We start from the raw sequence: 14,870 nt of genomic DNA on the forward strand, positions 1-14,870 counted from the left end.
ACGTGGAAAGGCGAGTCCCCTGCTTTTGATTGGCTTTTGGAGTCCAAAGCAGCACTGTAGAAAAGAAAAAGGAGAACTTCTCAGGACAGCAATCTCATGTAACCCGAACACGTGGTGCGAGCTACATCAACGGTGAAATTATCTTTTCTCGATCGAGTTTTACTTTATTTCGGCACTAAAGAAAAAGTTACATACCACGAAGCTGCAGGGGATGCACAGTTGTAATACCGAAACAAAATAATGAAAGAAATTCCCAGTGGAAACGTGAAAGTTAATTAAAAGCCTGGACAAGTGATGGGGGTTTCATTTAATAATTCTTACTTCTTTTTTAAAAGGACAGATGTTCATGTTTAATAGGAAAAAAATGTGAAGGAGAGGAAGAAAAGTTTTTTTTTTTCTTTTTATTTTTGGTGTTTGGTATGAAAGATGGAAAGAAAAAGATTTAGGGATAAAATTATAAATTACATGAATAAATATTGGTAAACAAAAGGGTAGAAGAATATAAGAATATTTCATACATTTATAATATATATAGAAGTACAAATACTGATACAATATTTTTATTAAGAAAGATAGACATATTTATTCATTATATATCTAAAATGTCGATTTTTTTATTAAATGCTAAAGATTTATCTAATTTAAAAATAAAAATTCTAATTGCATTGAATGCCTTTTATTACAAAAGTTGTTAATTCTAATCATATTTAATATTTTATTAATATTATAAATTCCCATTAATAATAGTTCAAGCTTACACTTTCAAAAACATTTGTATTTATAGATAATTATCATTTAAAATTAAATGAATAAAAATAGAAGCTTCACATACCATGCACGTCGTAACAAACACTAATAACTTTTAAATAAAAAAATTAGGATTCAAATAACAAAAAAAAAAATCAATGCAAAAATGTAACCATAATTATGTACAGTTGAGAAGTGTTTGATTTGGAATGACTTGGTTTCTTTTGTGTATTTCCTTTGAGTTGGAGGCCGTTTGTTTAAAAATAATATCTTTCGTTAGATACATAAATCCTATTGTTAGTCAATCGTTAATTTTTTTATTACTTTAATGATGTATCGATATTTTTAGAATAATTTTATCTTTGTTTCATCTTTAAACCAAACAGAAGTTAAAACTCTCTCAAAATTAAGGTTTCATTCTTAAAGTGATTTAGATTTGTTGTTGATTTTTGGCACTCCGGCTCAAAATCAAAACCATAAACCGATATTTGATTTTTTGTGAGTGATTCAAATGAGGGTCGAAAGGTGGGAAGAGAAAATGAAGGTTGAGTTATTAAATTGATTTCTTTTCATTTGTTTATGGGGTTAAAAACTATAAACCTATATTTGATCTAAGTTTTGAGTTTCAAAACTTGTTGTGAGAACTTGACATTCTTGAATCGTGAGATTTGAAAGTATTTGGCGAAATTCAGCATTCTACGTGTATTTTATTTATTTATTTATTTTCTTTTTCTGGTGGAGTTACTGTTAGGTATTGAAAAGAAACCCACAAGCAAAGAAAACACCGATGGTAAAATGGGGAATGGATTCATTTTATGATGAATAGTTACTTCTTCAGGTTTAGTTAGATGAAGGGGGGGGGGGGTTGTTATTCTGAGAGTAGGCTCCGCCCGCGTGAAGAACATGCCAACCACCGCTGCAACAGGGAGGATTGTGCACCTAGCTACTTTAACTTATCTTGATTTTCATAAATATTGGTTGTTTCTGGGAATCTTTAAAGGGGAAAGAAACAATCTGAAACAATGCAATGGGACCTTTCGTTGTCACTTTAAAAAAGCATACTTCTATATATAAATTCACAAGTTGATATAGTATTCTTCTTTTCTCCAAAGTGTTTTTTTTTTTTTTTAATTTTTTTACAATACTTTTTCTACTAATTGGAGGCCACCTTAGATGAGAGGGAATTTGAAATAAGGGCGGGCATCACAAGTAATTAATTTCCTACTATGAATATCATATAATAATTATTAGGATGAAAATGATAAAATTTAAAAAATTACCAGAAAGGAAACCAAATGTACTCTTTTTATCTTTGGTTTTGATGATTGCAAAATCCTTTATGATAAGTATTTTTGGCCACAGCAGCAAACTCAAAATATTTTTGTTTCTTTACTCCATTTTGTATTACCCCCAAGGGGAAATGGAGCCCGACAACTAATGAAATTGGAGGTGTCGAGGATACGGAGAACCCCAATTTTTATAATAACAAAAAAAAAAAAAAACAACAAAGACTTGATTGTTTTCAAAACTTATGTTGTTTGAACTTGAGTTGACCTTATTTCTAATTAATAGAGGTGTTTACAAATTATGTCTAATTTTTTAAAAATCAACTCCAAACACGACTTGTCCATATTTATATATCATTTTATTATTAAAATTATAAATATGTTATTTTCATATTAATATTTTAAAACATGATTTTAAGTTAAAATAATACAAAAATATATTATTTATTAATAATTAAAATAGTCAAGTTATGCAGCACAGCACGACCTCAAGAAATTATGAGTCAGCTCAATCCTAACTCGAATTGGACTAGGCTTCAAAGCCTAGGTGAATAGCCCAACTCTTAAGACATTTCTATTTCTAAACCTTTTGTATAAGTGCAATTTAAATTATTAATGATATTTTACAATAATATTCTAAATTATGACATTGTGTAACAGTACGTCCTTCCGAGTGATGCACAAAAATCAATTTAAGTACTTGGTAGCTTTTTGTATGAGCTCAAAATGTGTAGTTTAGTCTCTCTATTCCAATTTTGAGTGATTTAATTTTCATATTCATAAATTCGTATCTAATCAAGTAAAAATGATAGCATTGTTGCTTCTTGAAACAAAACTATTAACTATGCTAATATGTCAATGGTAAGGCAATGGCAAGGGCATGGATGCTACAGGCTATGCATGGGCCGATCTTCAAAATTAGTTTACAAAGCCAATCCTAACACAAAGGTTATGAGAGGGTATACCATAAGAAATTTTGGTCAACGGGTAGAAAGGTTAAAAATATTGTCACTCAGAACTTAGGAACTCAAAGAGACAACTTGATCCCTCATAAGGAACCTAGCTCTCCATCTTTCCTCCTCAAAGATGGGTCTTGAGGTACTATATGAAATGGAACTCAAGTCAAGAAGCTTGTCTTTTATTTGTGAGACCTCAGTTTCTTATTTCTTATAAGGGTAGAATCGATAATTCTTTTGATGAGCTTATAAAATATTTATTTTGAAGTAACCAATATGAAATTTTATTGAGAAACTCGTGTTTTAAAATCTCTAAGTATGTCCAAAGGAAAAGAGGTGGAGATAAAACCAAAAAGCGGTAAGTTTTGGCAGGAAAAATGCATTCTGTTGCAAAAGTATCGATACTTGAAGTCTAGAATGCCTTGGAAAGCATTATGTGTAAAAGTTATTAATACTTCAAGAAGATGTATCGATACCTAGAGTCCAAAGTATTGTAAGATAACATTTTATGTGAAAAGTATCGATACCTGGATTAGAAGTATGGTACTTTTACCATGATTTGCAAAAACTAAAAGAAAGGCAGAATAAGGATTTCACCATGGGGTATATACGGTGCCACTTAATAGGCCAAACCTCGTTTTTCTCTCATTTCACACTTTCCTTTCTTCAGTCACCTTAACTTGCAAATTTCCTTCCTCCCATTTCACTACCATCTTACAAATTCCTAGATTTTACCTCAAATTGTAGGTTCCAACTCAATTAAGGTAAGATTTTAAGACTACGGGTTTTCAAATTAATTGCTCTATCTAAAAAACTTCATTCTTCTCTCATGTGTTAGGATTTCCCATTTGGATTTCTTAAGATAAGCTCATTAAAGTAAGTATAAGTTGGAGAACAAGTGAATTATGTGATAAATTATAGTTTGAAAGAGGTTTATGAGCTAAACCTTGGTTTAAGATAATAGGTATCCAATGCTGGAAGAAATTAGGTTTAGAAAATTATGAGAAATTAATTGTGTTATTTACTTGTTTTAGGTCCCATTGAAGCATCAATACCCATTGAGTATTGAAGTCTTGTTGAATTGGCATTAAGCTTTGAAGATGTGGCATTTGTGTAGTGAGTGGACTTTGCATTCAAATTGTTTTGATACGATAATGCATGAAATGTTTTAATGTGATGTTTCTAAGTATGATTATTACATGATTATTTCAAAATGTGCATTGGAACAAGCTTTTTGAATTTTGATGTTTAGTTTTGTGGTTAAATTGTGCTAAATTCTAAATATGATTTAAAGGTATTGTTGATAGGCATAGAAAATGGACTTAACATGATGGTGTAAATGAGATGATGTTCATTGATGATATGTGATGAAATCACATGTTTTGAAACTATGTGTTATGATAATGTGTGATAAGCTCACAAAGAGATCTAAAAGAGATTTAGTGCTTTAAGTGGAGCTACTTGAGTTAAGGATTTATAACTAGTAATAATATTCGTTGGTCATTGTGCACATTGTAGTTGCCCTAGCTAGCAAAAATTGAAATGAATGGTGCTAGCGATGTGTTGTGGAGGATAGCACATGACTTGTATTGATGTTAGTGGTTATATGCACTGAACTATGTAGATCTTGAAGGTTAGCACCTTAGTATTGTCCTAGATAGGGGGGATGGTAGTATCCTTTGGGTTGGAAATCCCTCGGGCTAATTTTAATACTTCTTAAGCATATTTCACTAGAATAAAATGTTTATTTAAGTTTGAATTGGAAATTTTGATATGATTTTGGGTTAAACTTTGCTTCAATTGAGATATATAAGTGTTTTTTGGTTTTTAAAGGCTTTGAGCAAGGTCATAATGCGAGGGATTCTTGTTGATGTGTTTTACTTTAAAGTTGGAACTCATAGGAAATGACTGTTGCAAAAAAAATTTGGAAATTTTGAAATAGGTATCATTATCTATGAAGGAGGTATTGATGCCTTTAAAACAAAAATGGGTTTTGAAGATTTTCTATTTAAAAGATACCGATACTTGGAAGATAAAAGCTTTTTGGATGAAATATATCGAACACCTCAAATCAAGAGTATTGATACTTCAATCTTGAGATTTATTGCCACTTCATAAGTGAGGAATATAACCATGTGAATGTCTTTGTGTTTTATCAATATCCATTTTTCTTGATAAAACTTCAAGCAGGAACAACTTAGAAATAATGCTTTGATACAATAAGTTTCTCATAATTATAACCCTTTATAATACTTTTTACAAAGCATCCAGTTTTTCGTGGACTTTATTTTACTTAATTGACATGTGCAGTCATTTTGGAAATAAAGAATGTCTTAGCAAATGCTCAAATACTAGATGTATTTCTACACAATCATCAATTGGCTTATAAAGCATATAATTGCAGTGTCAATCATATATATTCATGTACCATATGATGTAATGGCAAGTAGTATCCAAATGGATGGCTATGGAGAAAAGCTTTATCAAGTCACCATCTTGTCTTTGTTTATAATCTTTAGTCATTACTTAAACTTGGTATGTCTATACATTCCTATCCATATTGATCTTTCTTGGCTTCTTGCTATTTATTAGAATCAACATCCAACTTTGCTTCGTATTATTTAGTAAGCTCATCTTCTATGAGCAATACATACTTAGTTCAATAGAAATCTTATTCATCTAAATCTTGATGTTTCTTATTTGATATCTAGAGTTGTCATAAATACATTAAGTTTCTAGTTGTGCATTTAATTCAATAGTCACAAGTTTAATGTTCATGGGGTTTCACTTTTGTGGCTATTTAACCTTTCAAGCACTGTATTATTCCCACTACCTTTTCTTAGTAAGAGCTCTTTCTTCTAGGAAATAGCTTGTTTCGAGACAAACAACCTATGCTTTTTGGAAAGTGATATCTAATAGAATTTTGAGGATATACCACAAATGGTATGCACACTTCATATAAGCTATGCAATACCAAACCATTAAAATGTGACAAGTCCAATCTTGTACCTTTCATATCCTATATGACATTTTGTCAACTTAATTTGGTTGGAACCTTATTTAGGAGTATTATACCAATCTATATTGCATAGCATTGAAAAAAAATTGGTGTTTGTTTATAGTTGACCAATTGTCCATTAGTAGATTGCTTTAATATTGAGCATATTCAATTCGAGCTTATAAGATACGTAAAACTCCAAATGTAATTTAGAAAAATTATAATGATTCTTATAAATTTTAAAGTGAAAACTTCATAAAACATCCAAATGTAGATAAAGTTTCAAAACGATTGGGAAAAAACAACAACCTCTTAGTTCCTAAAACTATGTAGTTTGTATCCTAAAGATGATGGTCTTCTACAACTTCATGTAGCAACCTTTTCTTTATTATGTGATTTTTAGGAGGATCTCATCCTTTATATCTATTATTCTTTAGCCTCTACAAATCATCACATAAATGAGAGTTGTGTTAGGTATCCCATATTTACAATAGATATCGAATACTCAATCATTAATTTTACTTGAAATAAAGGCTTCACTAATCTTCTTTTCCTTCATGGTAGATAAATAAACTTTATAATTTCTCTTCTAATGGCCTTTTTCACTAATTTAGGTGCAATTTGTAAGACTTCTTCCTCTTTGTTGATTTTTAGGGGTTGAAACAACAATTGTCCAAACCTTACTTAGAACAAGGAATTGAACCAACTGACACTAATGGGAGTAAGAAAAGGCAAGCTAGACTAAAGAAGAGAGTCAATTGGTAACACATAGGTGAATATGGAATCACAGGGTTTGCAACTCTTTCCATTTTCCTCACTTTTCTCTCTATGTTTTGTGGATTTAGTGTAGTAGCCTTATAGTGCTAGACGTGCTATTATATGTCTCTCAATGTGCAATATAAGCCTCATAACTATAAGCAATTAATCATAATCTTTATAGGACTTTGCATAACTTTTATGCTAATTGCATAATTACCTCAAGACTAATTAAATTGTTCAATTAAATCCCTGAAGTTCTCAAATTCTTCCAATTAAGTCGAACTTAATTAGCTCCTTTTTGAATTGTCAATTGACATTATTTAATGTGTGTGACCTCTTAGGTTCCTAACATGTTGGAAAATATAAACTATAATTAATAACTCTATAACTCTATGTTATAGAGTTATTTTGTTACATTTTGAATATAAAATTAGCTAAGTTTTTTAAATTTAGTTTAGGAATTAGGTATTTTTATGTATTTGTCTTAGTTTAGTAAATCATGTTGGGTTGATTTAATTTAAGTCATTTTATTTTAGTTTGATGATAATTTGCTTTTAGTTTAGTTATTATTGAATTAGTTTGTTGCTGTGTAGGTATGCAAATGAAAAGGGCTTCAATTGTTAAAGAAGAGTGCATTAATGGCCAAGTGCTTCTCTTGCACATGCTCTAGTATTTTGAGCATAACTCTCATTCTAGAAGTTCAATTGACGTGATTCTTAAGTCAATGGAAAGTTAAGAGATAGCGCTACAACTTTTATATTTATCACTTTACTAGTTAAGCCCAGAAGAAAGATAAAATTGCATCACAAGTTAGAGGAATGTAGTAGAGAAGACAACTCATCATTAGAGAGTGGACAAACCCTTTGTCGACATCTCTACTTGCCTAGGCTTATGGCTTCCATGAGTTATTACTTATCAAGGTACAATGCAATAGTCCCCTTAGTCTCATTTAACATGATGAATCCTCTTTTGATTATTGATTTGCTCTTATGTGTTTCATGATATACTTGATATTCATCCCTTTTTGAGCAACCTTGATTATGAACACTTTAGATAGTATCAAAAAATAACATTCCACATAAGGTAACTTAATTTTTTAAGAAGCACCCACATGAGAATTTGTTCCGTAGACATTAAGCAAAATACCAAATGGAATTCTCATGAAGAGTCATGTCTAGTAAACTTGTTCTTGTAAGAAGAACCCACATGTTATTTCAAGTATCTTTATACTTTGATTTATGAGATCAATTGCTCACTTCACAAGTGGAGAAGATAATCATGTGCCAATCTTCATTCCTTATCAATATCCATTTTTCTTGAGAATAACATTAACTAGGAACAATTTAGAAATAATGCTTTGATCCAATAAGGATCTCTTAATTATAACTCTTTATAATTCTTTTTGAAAAAGCACATGACATTCTATGGACTTTATTTCATCCAATGGATAGTTACAAGTCTTATGCAAATATAGAATGACTTTTGTTAATTGTAAATGCTTAGAGAATAAAATGTATCTCTATACAGCTAACCAATTGGATTTTAGGACATACAATTACACTATAAAAAACAATAAAGAAATCAAATTAAATAAGAAATCCTAATGAAAATAGGAGTGAATGCATAAAAGAGATAAAACCGAAGTTGTAACCAACTAAAACCAAATTTAAACGTGTAAGAGTTTAGTGAACCTCCGGTTTTCCCAAGAGTGATTGAACTTAGATTCATAACAAGAAATAGGAGTGAATATAGTTCAATTTTCAATGAAAAATTACAAACAATAGCTCTTTTAGAAAGCCGAAGAAATCTAAAATTCCGATTGGGTGAAATTGACCCAGATATACAGATAGGTCATTCAGTGCAAAGTAGTTGAGTAAATAAAATTTCCTCCCGAAGGTCTATTTTCATCAAGAAATACTCTAATTAAAAATTATGAAGAACAAAATACTTTGCTAAAATGTTTCACTATGAAAAGGATTTCAAGGCAGCTTAATTGATGAGATTTTCCCCATTTTAATTCCCAAACAAGAAAAGAAAATGAGATGTTGAAAATGTTGTGAATTCTAATTTCTTCCGACATGTTTTGAGAAGACTTTTAGATGAAGATATTCGGAAAATAAACCCATTTTAATGCCATTTGATTCCTCAACCACCACTGCTTTGGTTCGTTGGCCCCTCCCCTAATTTCAAACTCGTGCAGATTGACCACTCAATTGTCCGGTGCCATGGTTTACAAAAATTCTAGTCCTTGACGTTCCTTTGTGAATGTTTGAAAACAAAGAAATCAATGGGACCCAAAAGAGGTGTCGTGATACCAACCTCCACTCACCTCCAGCCAACGCGATCATGGCTTTCTAGCGCCACTTGTACATTGCGTTCAAAACTTGGAATTGACTTGACCTGGACAACTCAAGTCTTTCCACAAACTTTCTAGACTCTCTCTTCCAATTTCTTGCTTGATACTGTAATTCATCCATTCATTCATTCGCAATTTCAATTGCATCTTCAGCTACAACATTAGTTCTCTCTGCTATCTGAAAACAAGAGCATTAACCCACAACCACAAGCGGCTAGCCTAGGCGCTATATTACAAAGCGCTGAGAATAGGTCCCAGCTAATTCTTTCCTGACACAATATTAATAATAACATCTAAATTTTGTGGAAGAGAAAAACAAGACAAATATTGTCCCAAGAAACCATTAAACAAAAAGGAGCTGAAGCCATCAAACTGATGGAATGTTCAACTTTCAACATGGTGCTTCCCCAGACACTGTAACTACACTACCCTGTACCGGTAGCTCACTTGCCCTGCCACCCTTGTAGTCTAGGAAGCTGAGGGCAGGGAGCTGGATCTTCCATGCCTGGCTCAACCTTTCAGGCATCGCTGCCAAACAATCCGTTGCTGATTACCCTAGCCCATTGAACCTCTGCAGGCCGCTACTGTAGCACGTTGACTCCACTCTGTACCAATGTGTCTCAGAAGGCTGCGCCACTGGTGATGATCTTGAATATTGAAGGTATGTTCCGGGTACAAACCGCGGCAGGGGAACCTGCATTGGCAACTGAATTGCTGAATTCCAACTGTAATACCCCGGTGTTTGACATTCCAATACTGGAGAAGGGAAACTAATCTGGCGTTGAGGATTGCAAGCATCATCTACGGAAGGATAATGAACATATCTCGACTGATTATCTAGTTCCACCTTGGGGTAAACCACTTTTTCAGAGGAAAATTGCTTCTCAGATGACGAGTCAACTTGTGGAGAAGCATTGCCACTGTTTTTGCTTCCCCCAATCAACTTATAGGAAAAATTCAGTACCCCGTTAGGCTTCCCATCACTGTTTCGAACCTGGTAACTCACAAATCTCACAACTCCACAGAATTCTTCTATCAAATCCTTTAACGGAACACGTACTTCGCCGATGGTTCTGCCAACTAAACCTTCATGACGCAAATCAAACTTGAGAAAAAGACGATCAGTTTCTTCTGAAGGTAAGCTCTTGAGATCGAACTGAAATACATGATTCCATTCAGGGTTCTTGCCTCCTCTGTCGATAGATGTTTTCTGACGCTGCAGACGTTTGTGTTGCTCTTCTTTCTTCTTTGCTTGTTCATTCACAATAGAGACGACTGAGTAGACTGAGAGTTTCTGGAAGAAATTGAAGGCCTTGAGATCTTTGCAGGAAATTACTTTGAGCTCCAGAGAACTCCAATCCATATTATTTATTGCTCAGTTTCAGAACCCAAATCTAGTCTTGTATTGGGACGAAAGCAAGTGAGAAGAGAAGATAATATAAGAAGGTTCAGGGGCAACGACAAAGTCACCAAAAGCATAAGGCACACACAAAAGAAAGAGAGCCCTGTACGCCTGACAGACCTTTCATCCGACCCAACTAAAGTACTCCACCAGCCTAATAGTAACAGGTGCGACACGTTATTTCTCTGGCTCCACCACAATAGAAGACCGCTATTGAATTACGCAATTTTCTTTTTGTAACCTAGTCAATTCAATGGTCAGTATAATCCAGAGATTCACTCCTTTGAACTGGCCCCAAAAGTAGTCCTAGAAAACGATGATCAGACACAGGTTAATTCTTTTGTACTTTCGCATCTCAGCCTTGAGCAGCCCACCTTACTCCATCCAACCAAAAAAGAAAGGTTCATCACCATGGAAAAACGACCATTGGCAGGGTTCAAGATGACTGAATCATCCATCATTTAGATATGTGCCAGAGGCCATAGTTGAAGCCAACATATCTGTGGATCTTTTAAATTATGAGAAAAATTTTCTGTATTTAATAGAACAGAAAAACAAATTAAAGAAGCCACTGACACCATTTGAGTGAAGGCCATAGAACTTGCAATAGATAAGCACTTGAGCACATTGCTCTAACCGGAGTTGAAGGAACAGAATTACAAATAACAAGCAGCCATACATGTTTGAAAGGAAGATGGACTTCCTCAAGGCTACTGAAAAAAAATAAGGTGGGGTGGGATTGGGGGGAAGGAAGATGGACTATCAATTCTTTTACCAGAGTTCTTTTTTCTTGGCCAAGATGGCCATCATGGATTCATCCTTTAGAAGTTCGGAATCAACTCTTTGCACCAAAGAAGCATCTGAGGTCCAGATGCCCCAGAGCAGAAATGAAAGAAAACAAATAAATAAAGTACTAAAAAGAGGAAAAAAAAAAAAGGCCCATGTCAAGCCATGCTACTTTGCGGCAAAGCAGAGCACTGGGTTGTTTGCCATTTTCAGATCCATATTCTCAGGAAATAGTTTAGTGGAGAATATCCAGGCACCAACATGTATCCAAATGACAAATTAACTCTAATAGAAAGGAAAGACTAGGAAAAAGATAAAGGAACATAGCTTGCTGTGCTACAAAGAACGAGTGTAGCTTTCTCGTTTCAAACTTCATATAGTTCCAAAGAAGATGACATTTAAAATAGCAGCAATTAAGCAGCTGAAGGAAGTTGAAATTGCATAATGAAATGCAATGCACCAGCTAAGAACCAATAATAGTCAAAGCTTATAGTAACAGACCTCCTGCATCATTTTTGGCCATGTAAGCCGGTGATTGCTTCCACTAGAAAATAACTGTCCATTCAGGCAGGTTATATAATAGCAACATTGTGACAAATTAAATTGAAGAAGATTGATACTGAAATGTATGCATTCCATTAAAGGCAATTACCAGTCATTTATGGAAAACACCAAACCAAAAAAGAAAAAAATGACACTTTTCTAAACTGGAATGCTTAGATTATTTCAACATTGCCTGCTCAAGTGCACAAATTAAGCTAATTGTGAAGCAAAGAGACAGTATATTCTGCAGACTACCTCAGCGAACCTTGTTCTTCTTCTGGCTTTGGCCCTGCACCGCCAGAGAAATTTTCTTCCAACACCGGACAGCAATGAGTGAGGGTATCAGAACCCAGAAGGAATTTGCCAAAACATAGTATGCATAATAATAAAATGGGCTAGCAGCAAAGTTATCACCATCCAAGTAAGCCGTTATGAAATATACAAGAGTTCCATAGAGCTGTCCCAGGGAGATGGCAAACTGGAGTGTGTAGCTGTACCCCTTCCCTTTGGCTATAGCATACCTGCCAAATAATCAACAACATTTTACAATGAGAATAATAAAAGCAGAAGGGAATAAAAGGCATTGCTAAATTGAACTTGACACTTGAATCCTGTATTTGTATCGGGCTGTATTGTAATGCCAAATCTTACACTGCTAGAAGGCTAGTAGGACCTTCCAGAACTGCAGTTATTCCTTCAACAGTAACAATTGCGGCATCCCTCCCTGCATATCTTGAGTCACCTTTGCTGTATTCTTTCCCTGCCAGCTTTTAATCGTGAGTAAATTGTACAGTTAAGGCCAGCAGGCAGGTTAGAGTGAGTGTTGAGAATTGCTATTATCATAAAAAGAATAAGGGAAAAGGAACTTACAAACTTCAGCAAGATAAAATCCTGCCTTGTCTTTGTAGAATTCAGGAGAGAAAGCAAAATAACCTTCAAGAATCATATGTGTAAGTCCAGTGAAAGCCCACCAGCACATGAGGAATCTATCAAGGTTAGATACCTTGCGCAATCTCCCTGGTACAAAAAGCAATATCTAAATGAAACAGCGAGTTTGCCATTCCTGAACAATTAACATGCATTTATTGTCTAATCAGTAACCATCAAAATCATCATCAGGCCGGTTGGGTCAGGGTTTCTCCTAAAATACCACAAAAAGATGTTCCACTTAGCCAAAGCAATGTCTGTTTTGGAAGCTTCAAGACAGTTTCAGTCTCTTCTCTTACTAGATCCAGATAGCATCATGTTCTTGTGGCTTTTTCAATGTATTGTTAACAATTATCACTAGCTAATAAAATTAAGATGCGCCTTAGTGTCAATAAGAAGGAAATTTACAAAGTCAGGCGACTCTCCTTTTCACTTGGTATCAAACTCATACGTAAACCCAAATATATACATTCGCTACTAGTATTTTGGGACTTGACAAACATGTGAAAGAGCAAGAGCAATGGATATTGTGATAAAAGGCATCAGGAAGAATAAGTAAGAAGAGGGGCCAAACCAGAGACGATCCACACAAGCGAGACGACAAACAGAGAAGCCAGACCAAAGACGCCGAGAATGGTGGACTGCGATAGGGAGATGGCGACATATCCAGGCAGTTGCAGATCTCTCGGCACGTATGGATGCTCCATTCTCTCTCGCTTCTCTCTTCTACTAGTGTGCTACAACACAAACTCTAGTCAACGACCAACCACTCAAATCTAGCTATTGACACCGGAGCTTGCTTGCTATCCATTAATGGGCCATTTTTTATTAAATGCTAATTTAATGTATTATTAGGCTTGGCAGTTGACAACTCGTATTCACATTTTTTAACGGTACATAATGAACACACTCATATATTGAAAATCTAAATATGTATATGAAATATTTACGAAATCTATTTAACAAATCCAAATAAATTTAATTTTATATAACAACACGCAATTGACAACTCATTTAAAAACGATTGAGGAAATAAATTAAATTATTTTTTGTTAATAAAATATATAATTTTATTATTAACATTTAAAAGGAATAAAATAAAATAACTATAACAAAAGGATGTGTAAATGTATGTCATGTAAGCTAGTTATTTGGTCGTAGAGATACCCTATTTTATTTTAAGCATTTGATTTTAATATTAAATTTTCTTTGTTTTTTTTATAATAATAATTATTATTATTATCATTAACTAATAAGAATTATTTTTTTAAAAAGATAGTACTCCTTCATTCATAATTGAAGCAAGAATCAATTTCTACTAATTGCAAGGTAATGTACAAATTGTTGGTCTATTTTAAAAATAAAAAATGGTGTCTCTTTATATAAAAAGTTATGAATGAAAAGTTATGTTTTTTTATATAAAAAGTTGTGACCATTGAAAAGTCAAATTACTTGAAAAGGTTATGTCACAGAGTATGACTATTGGATTATAAATCATCTTTTAATGTGAAAAGTTAGTGATATTTGAAAAATTATTTTTAAATCCAAAAATTATGAAACAGTTGAAAAACACTACTCAAAAGTTTTGATATGAAAAATTATCTTTTTATATTGAATTTTAAAAGTTATGCCTTATGATATGATTGATTGTCTTTTTATAAAATAATTATTATGACAATATCTTTATTTAAAGATTATGTCTTGTAACATGCAGAGTGTGTGTTTAAGATATAAAAGGTGCAAGGTAGACTACCCTTTTTCCATTCCTATTCCTCATTGATATGAAAACAAAATCAAAGATTTGTAAGTATTTTCATAAGGTAAAATAGTTGTACCTTTTTAAGTTTTAATCGAAATTTTGAGTGGATCTATTAGTTTTTGAAATGAATATTGTTCCAAAAATATATCTTCCGCTAGACACATAGGTTCAGCCATTAGTCAACTAGTGTTTCCGTCAGTTTAATGACATAGTAATATTAAAATGACAATTTTACTTTTTATTAATTTAAAAAATTACTATTATATATATTTTTATTAATTTAAAATTAATATTATTATCTTTTTTAAAAAAATAAAAAATAGAGAGCACTGATCAGTGTTTCCCAAGGGA

General features: G+C 33.0%; 2 protein-coding genes across 3 annotated transcripts; both read right to left on the minus strand.

Annotated features, from left to right (window-relative positions):
• Positions 1–9,206: 9,206 nt before the first annotated feature.
• Positions 9,207–11,011, minus strand: LOC18612949 (uncharacterized). Its single transcript, XM_007049943.3, has one exon. The coding sequence runs from the start codon at positions 10,463–10,465 to the stop codon at positions 9,653–9,655; it is 813 nt and encodes a 270-aa protein (XP_007050005.1). The 5' UTR covers positions 10,466–11,011; the 3' UTR covers positions 9,207–9,652.
• Positions 11,012–11,903: 892 nt separating this feature from the next.
• HYD1 (C-8,7 sterol isomerase) lies at positions 11,904–13,566 on the minus strand. 2 transcript variants are annotated; one of them, XM_088807620.1, is made up of 5 exons: positions 13,335–13,566; positions 12,704–12,850; positions 12,485–12,593; positions 12,248–12,354; positions 11,904–12,143 (listed from the first exon to the last, which is right to left on the minus strand). In XM_088807620.1, exons 1-5 carry the CDS (start codon positions 13,465–13,467, stop codon positions 12,085–12,087), a joined length of 555 nt encoding a protein of 184 aa, XP_088663746.1. In that variant the 5' UTR covers positions 13,468–13,566; the 3' UTR covers positions 11,904–12,084. The 2 variants fall into 2 exon arrangements, with proteins under 2 accessions (XP_088663746.1, XP_007050006.1); XM_007049944.3 differs by having other exon boundaries at positions 11,904–12,354; positions 13,335–13,563.
• Positions 13,567–14,870: the final 1,304 nt, after the last annotated feature.

This window comes from Theobroma cacao, chromosome 1 (assembly GCF_053813885.1).
Source record: "Theobroma cacao isolate CCN51 chromosome 1, ASM5381388v1, whole genome shotgun sequence".
In the NCBI taxonomy this organism is placed as follows: domain Eukaryota; kingdom Viridiplantae; phylum Streptophyta; class Magnoliopsida; order Malvales; family Malvaceae; genus Theobroma; species Theobroma cacao.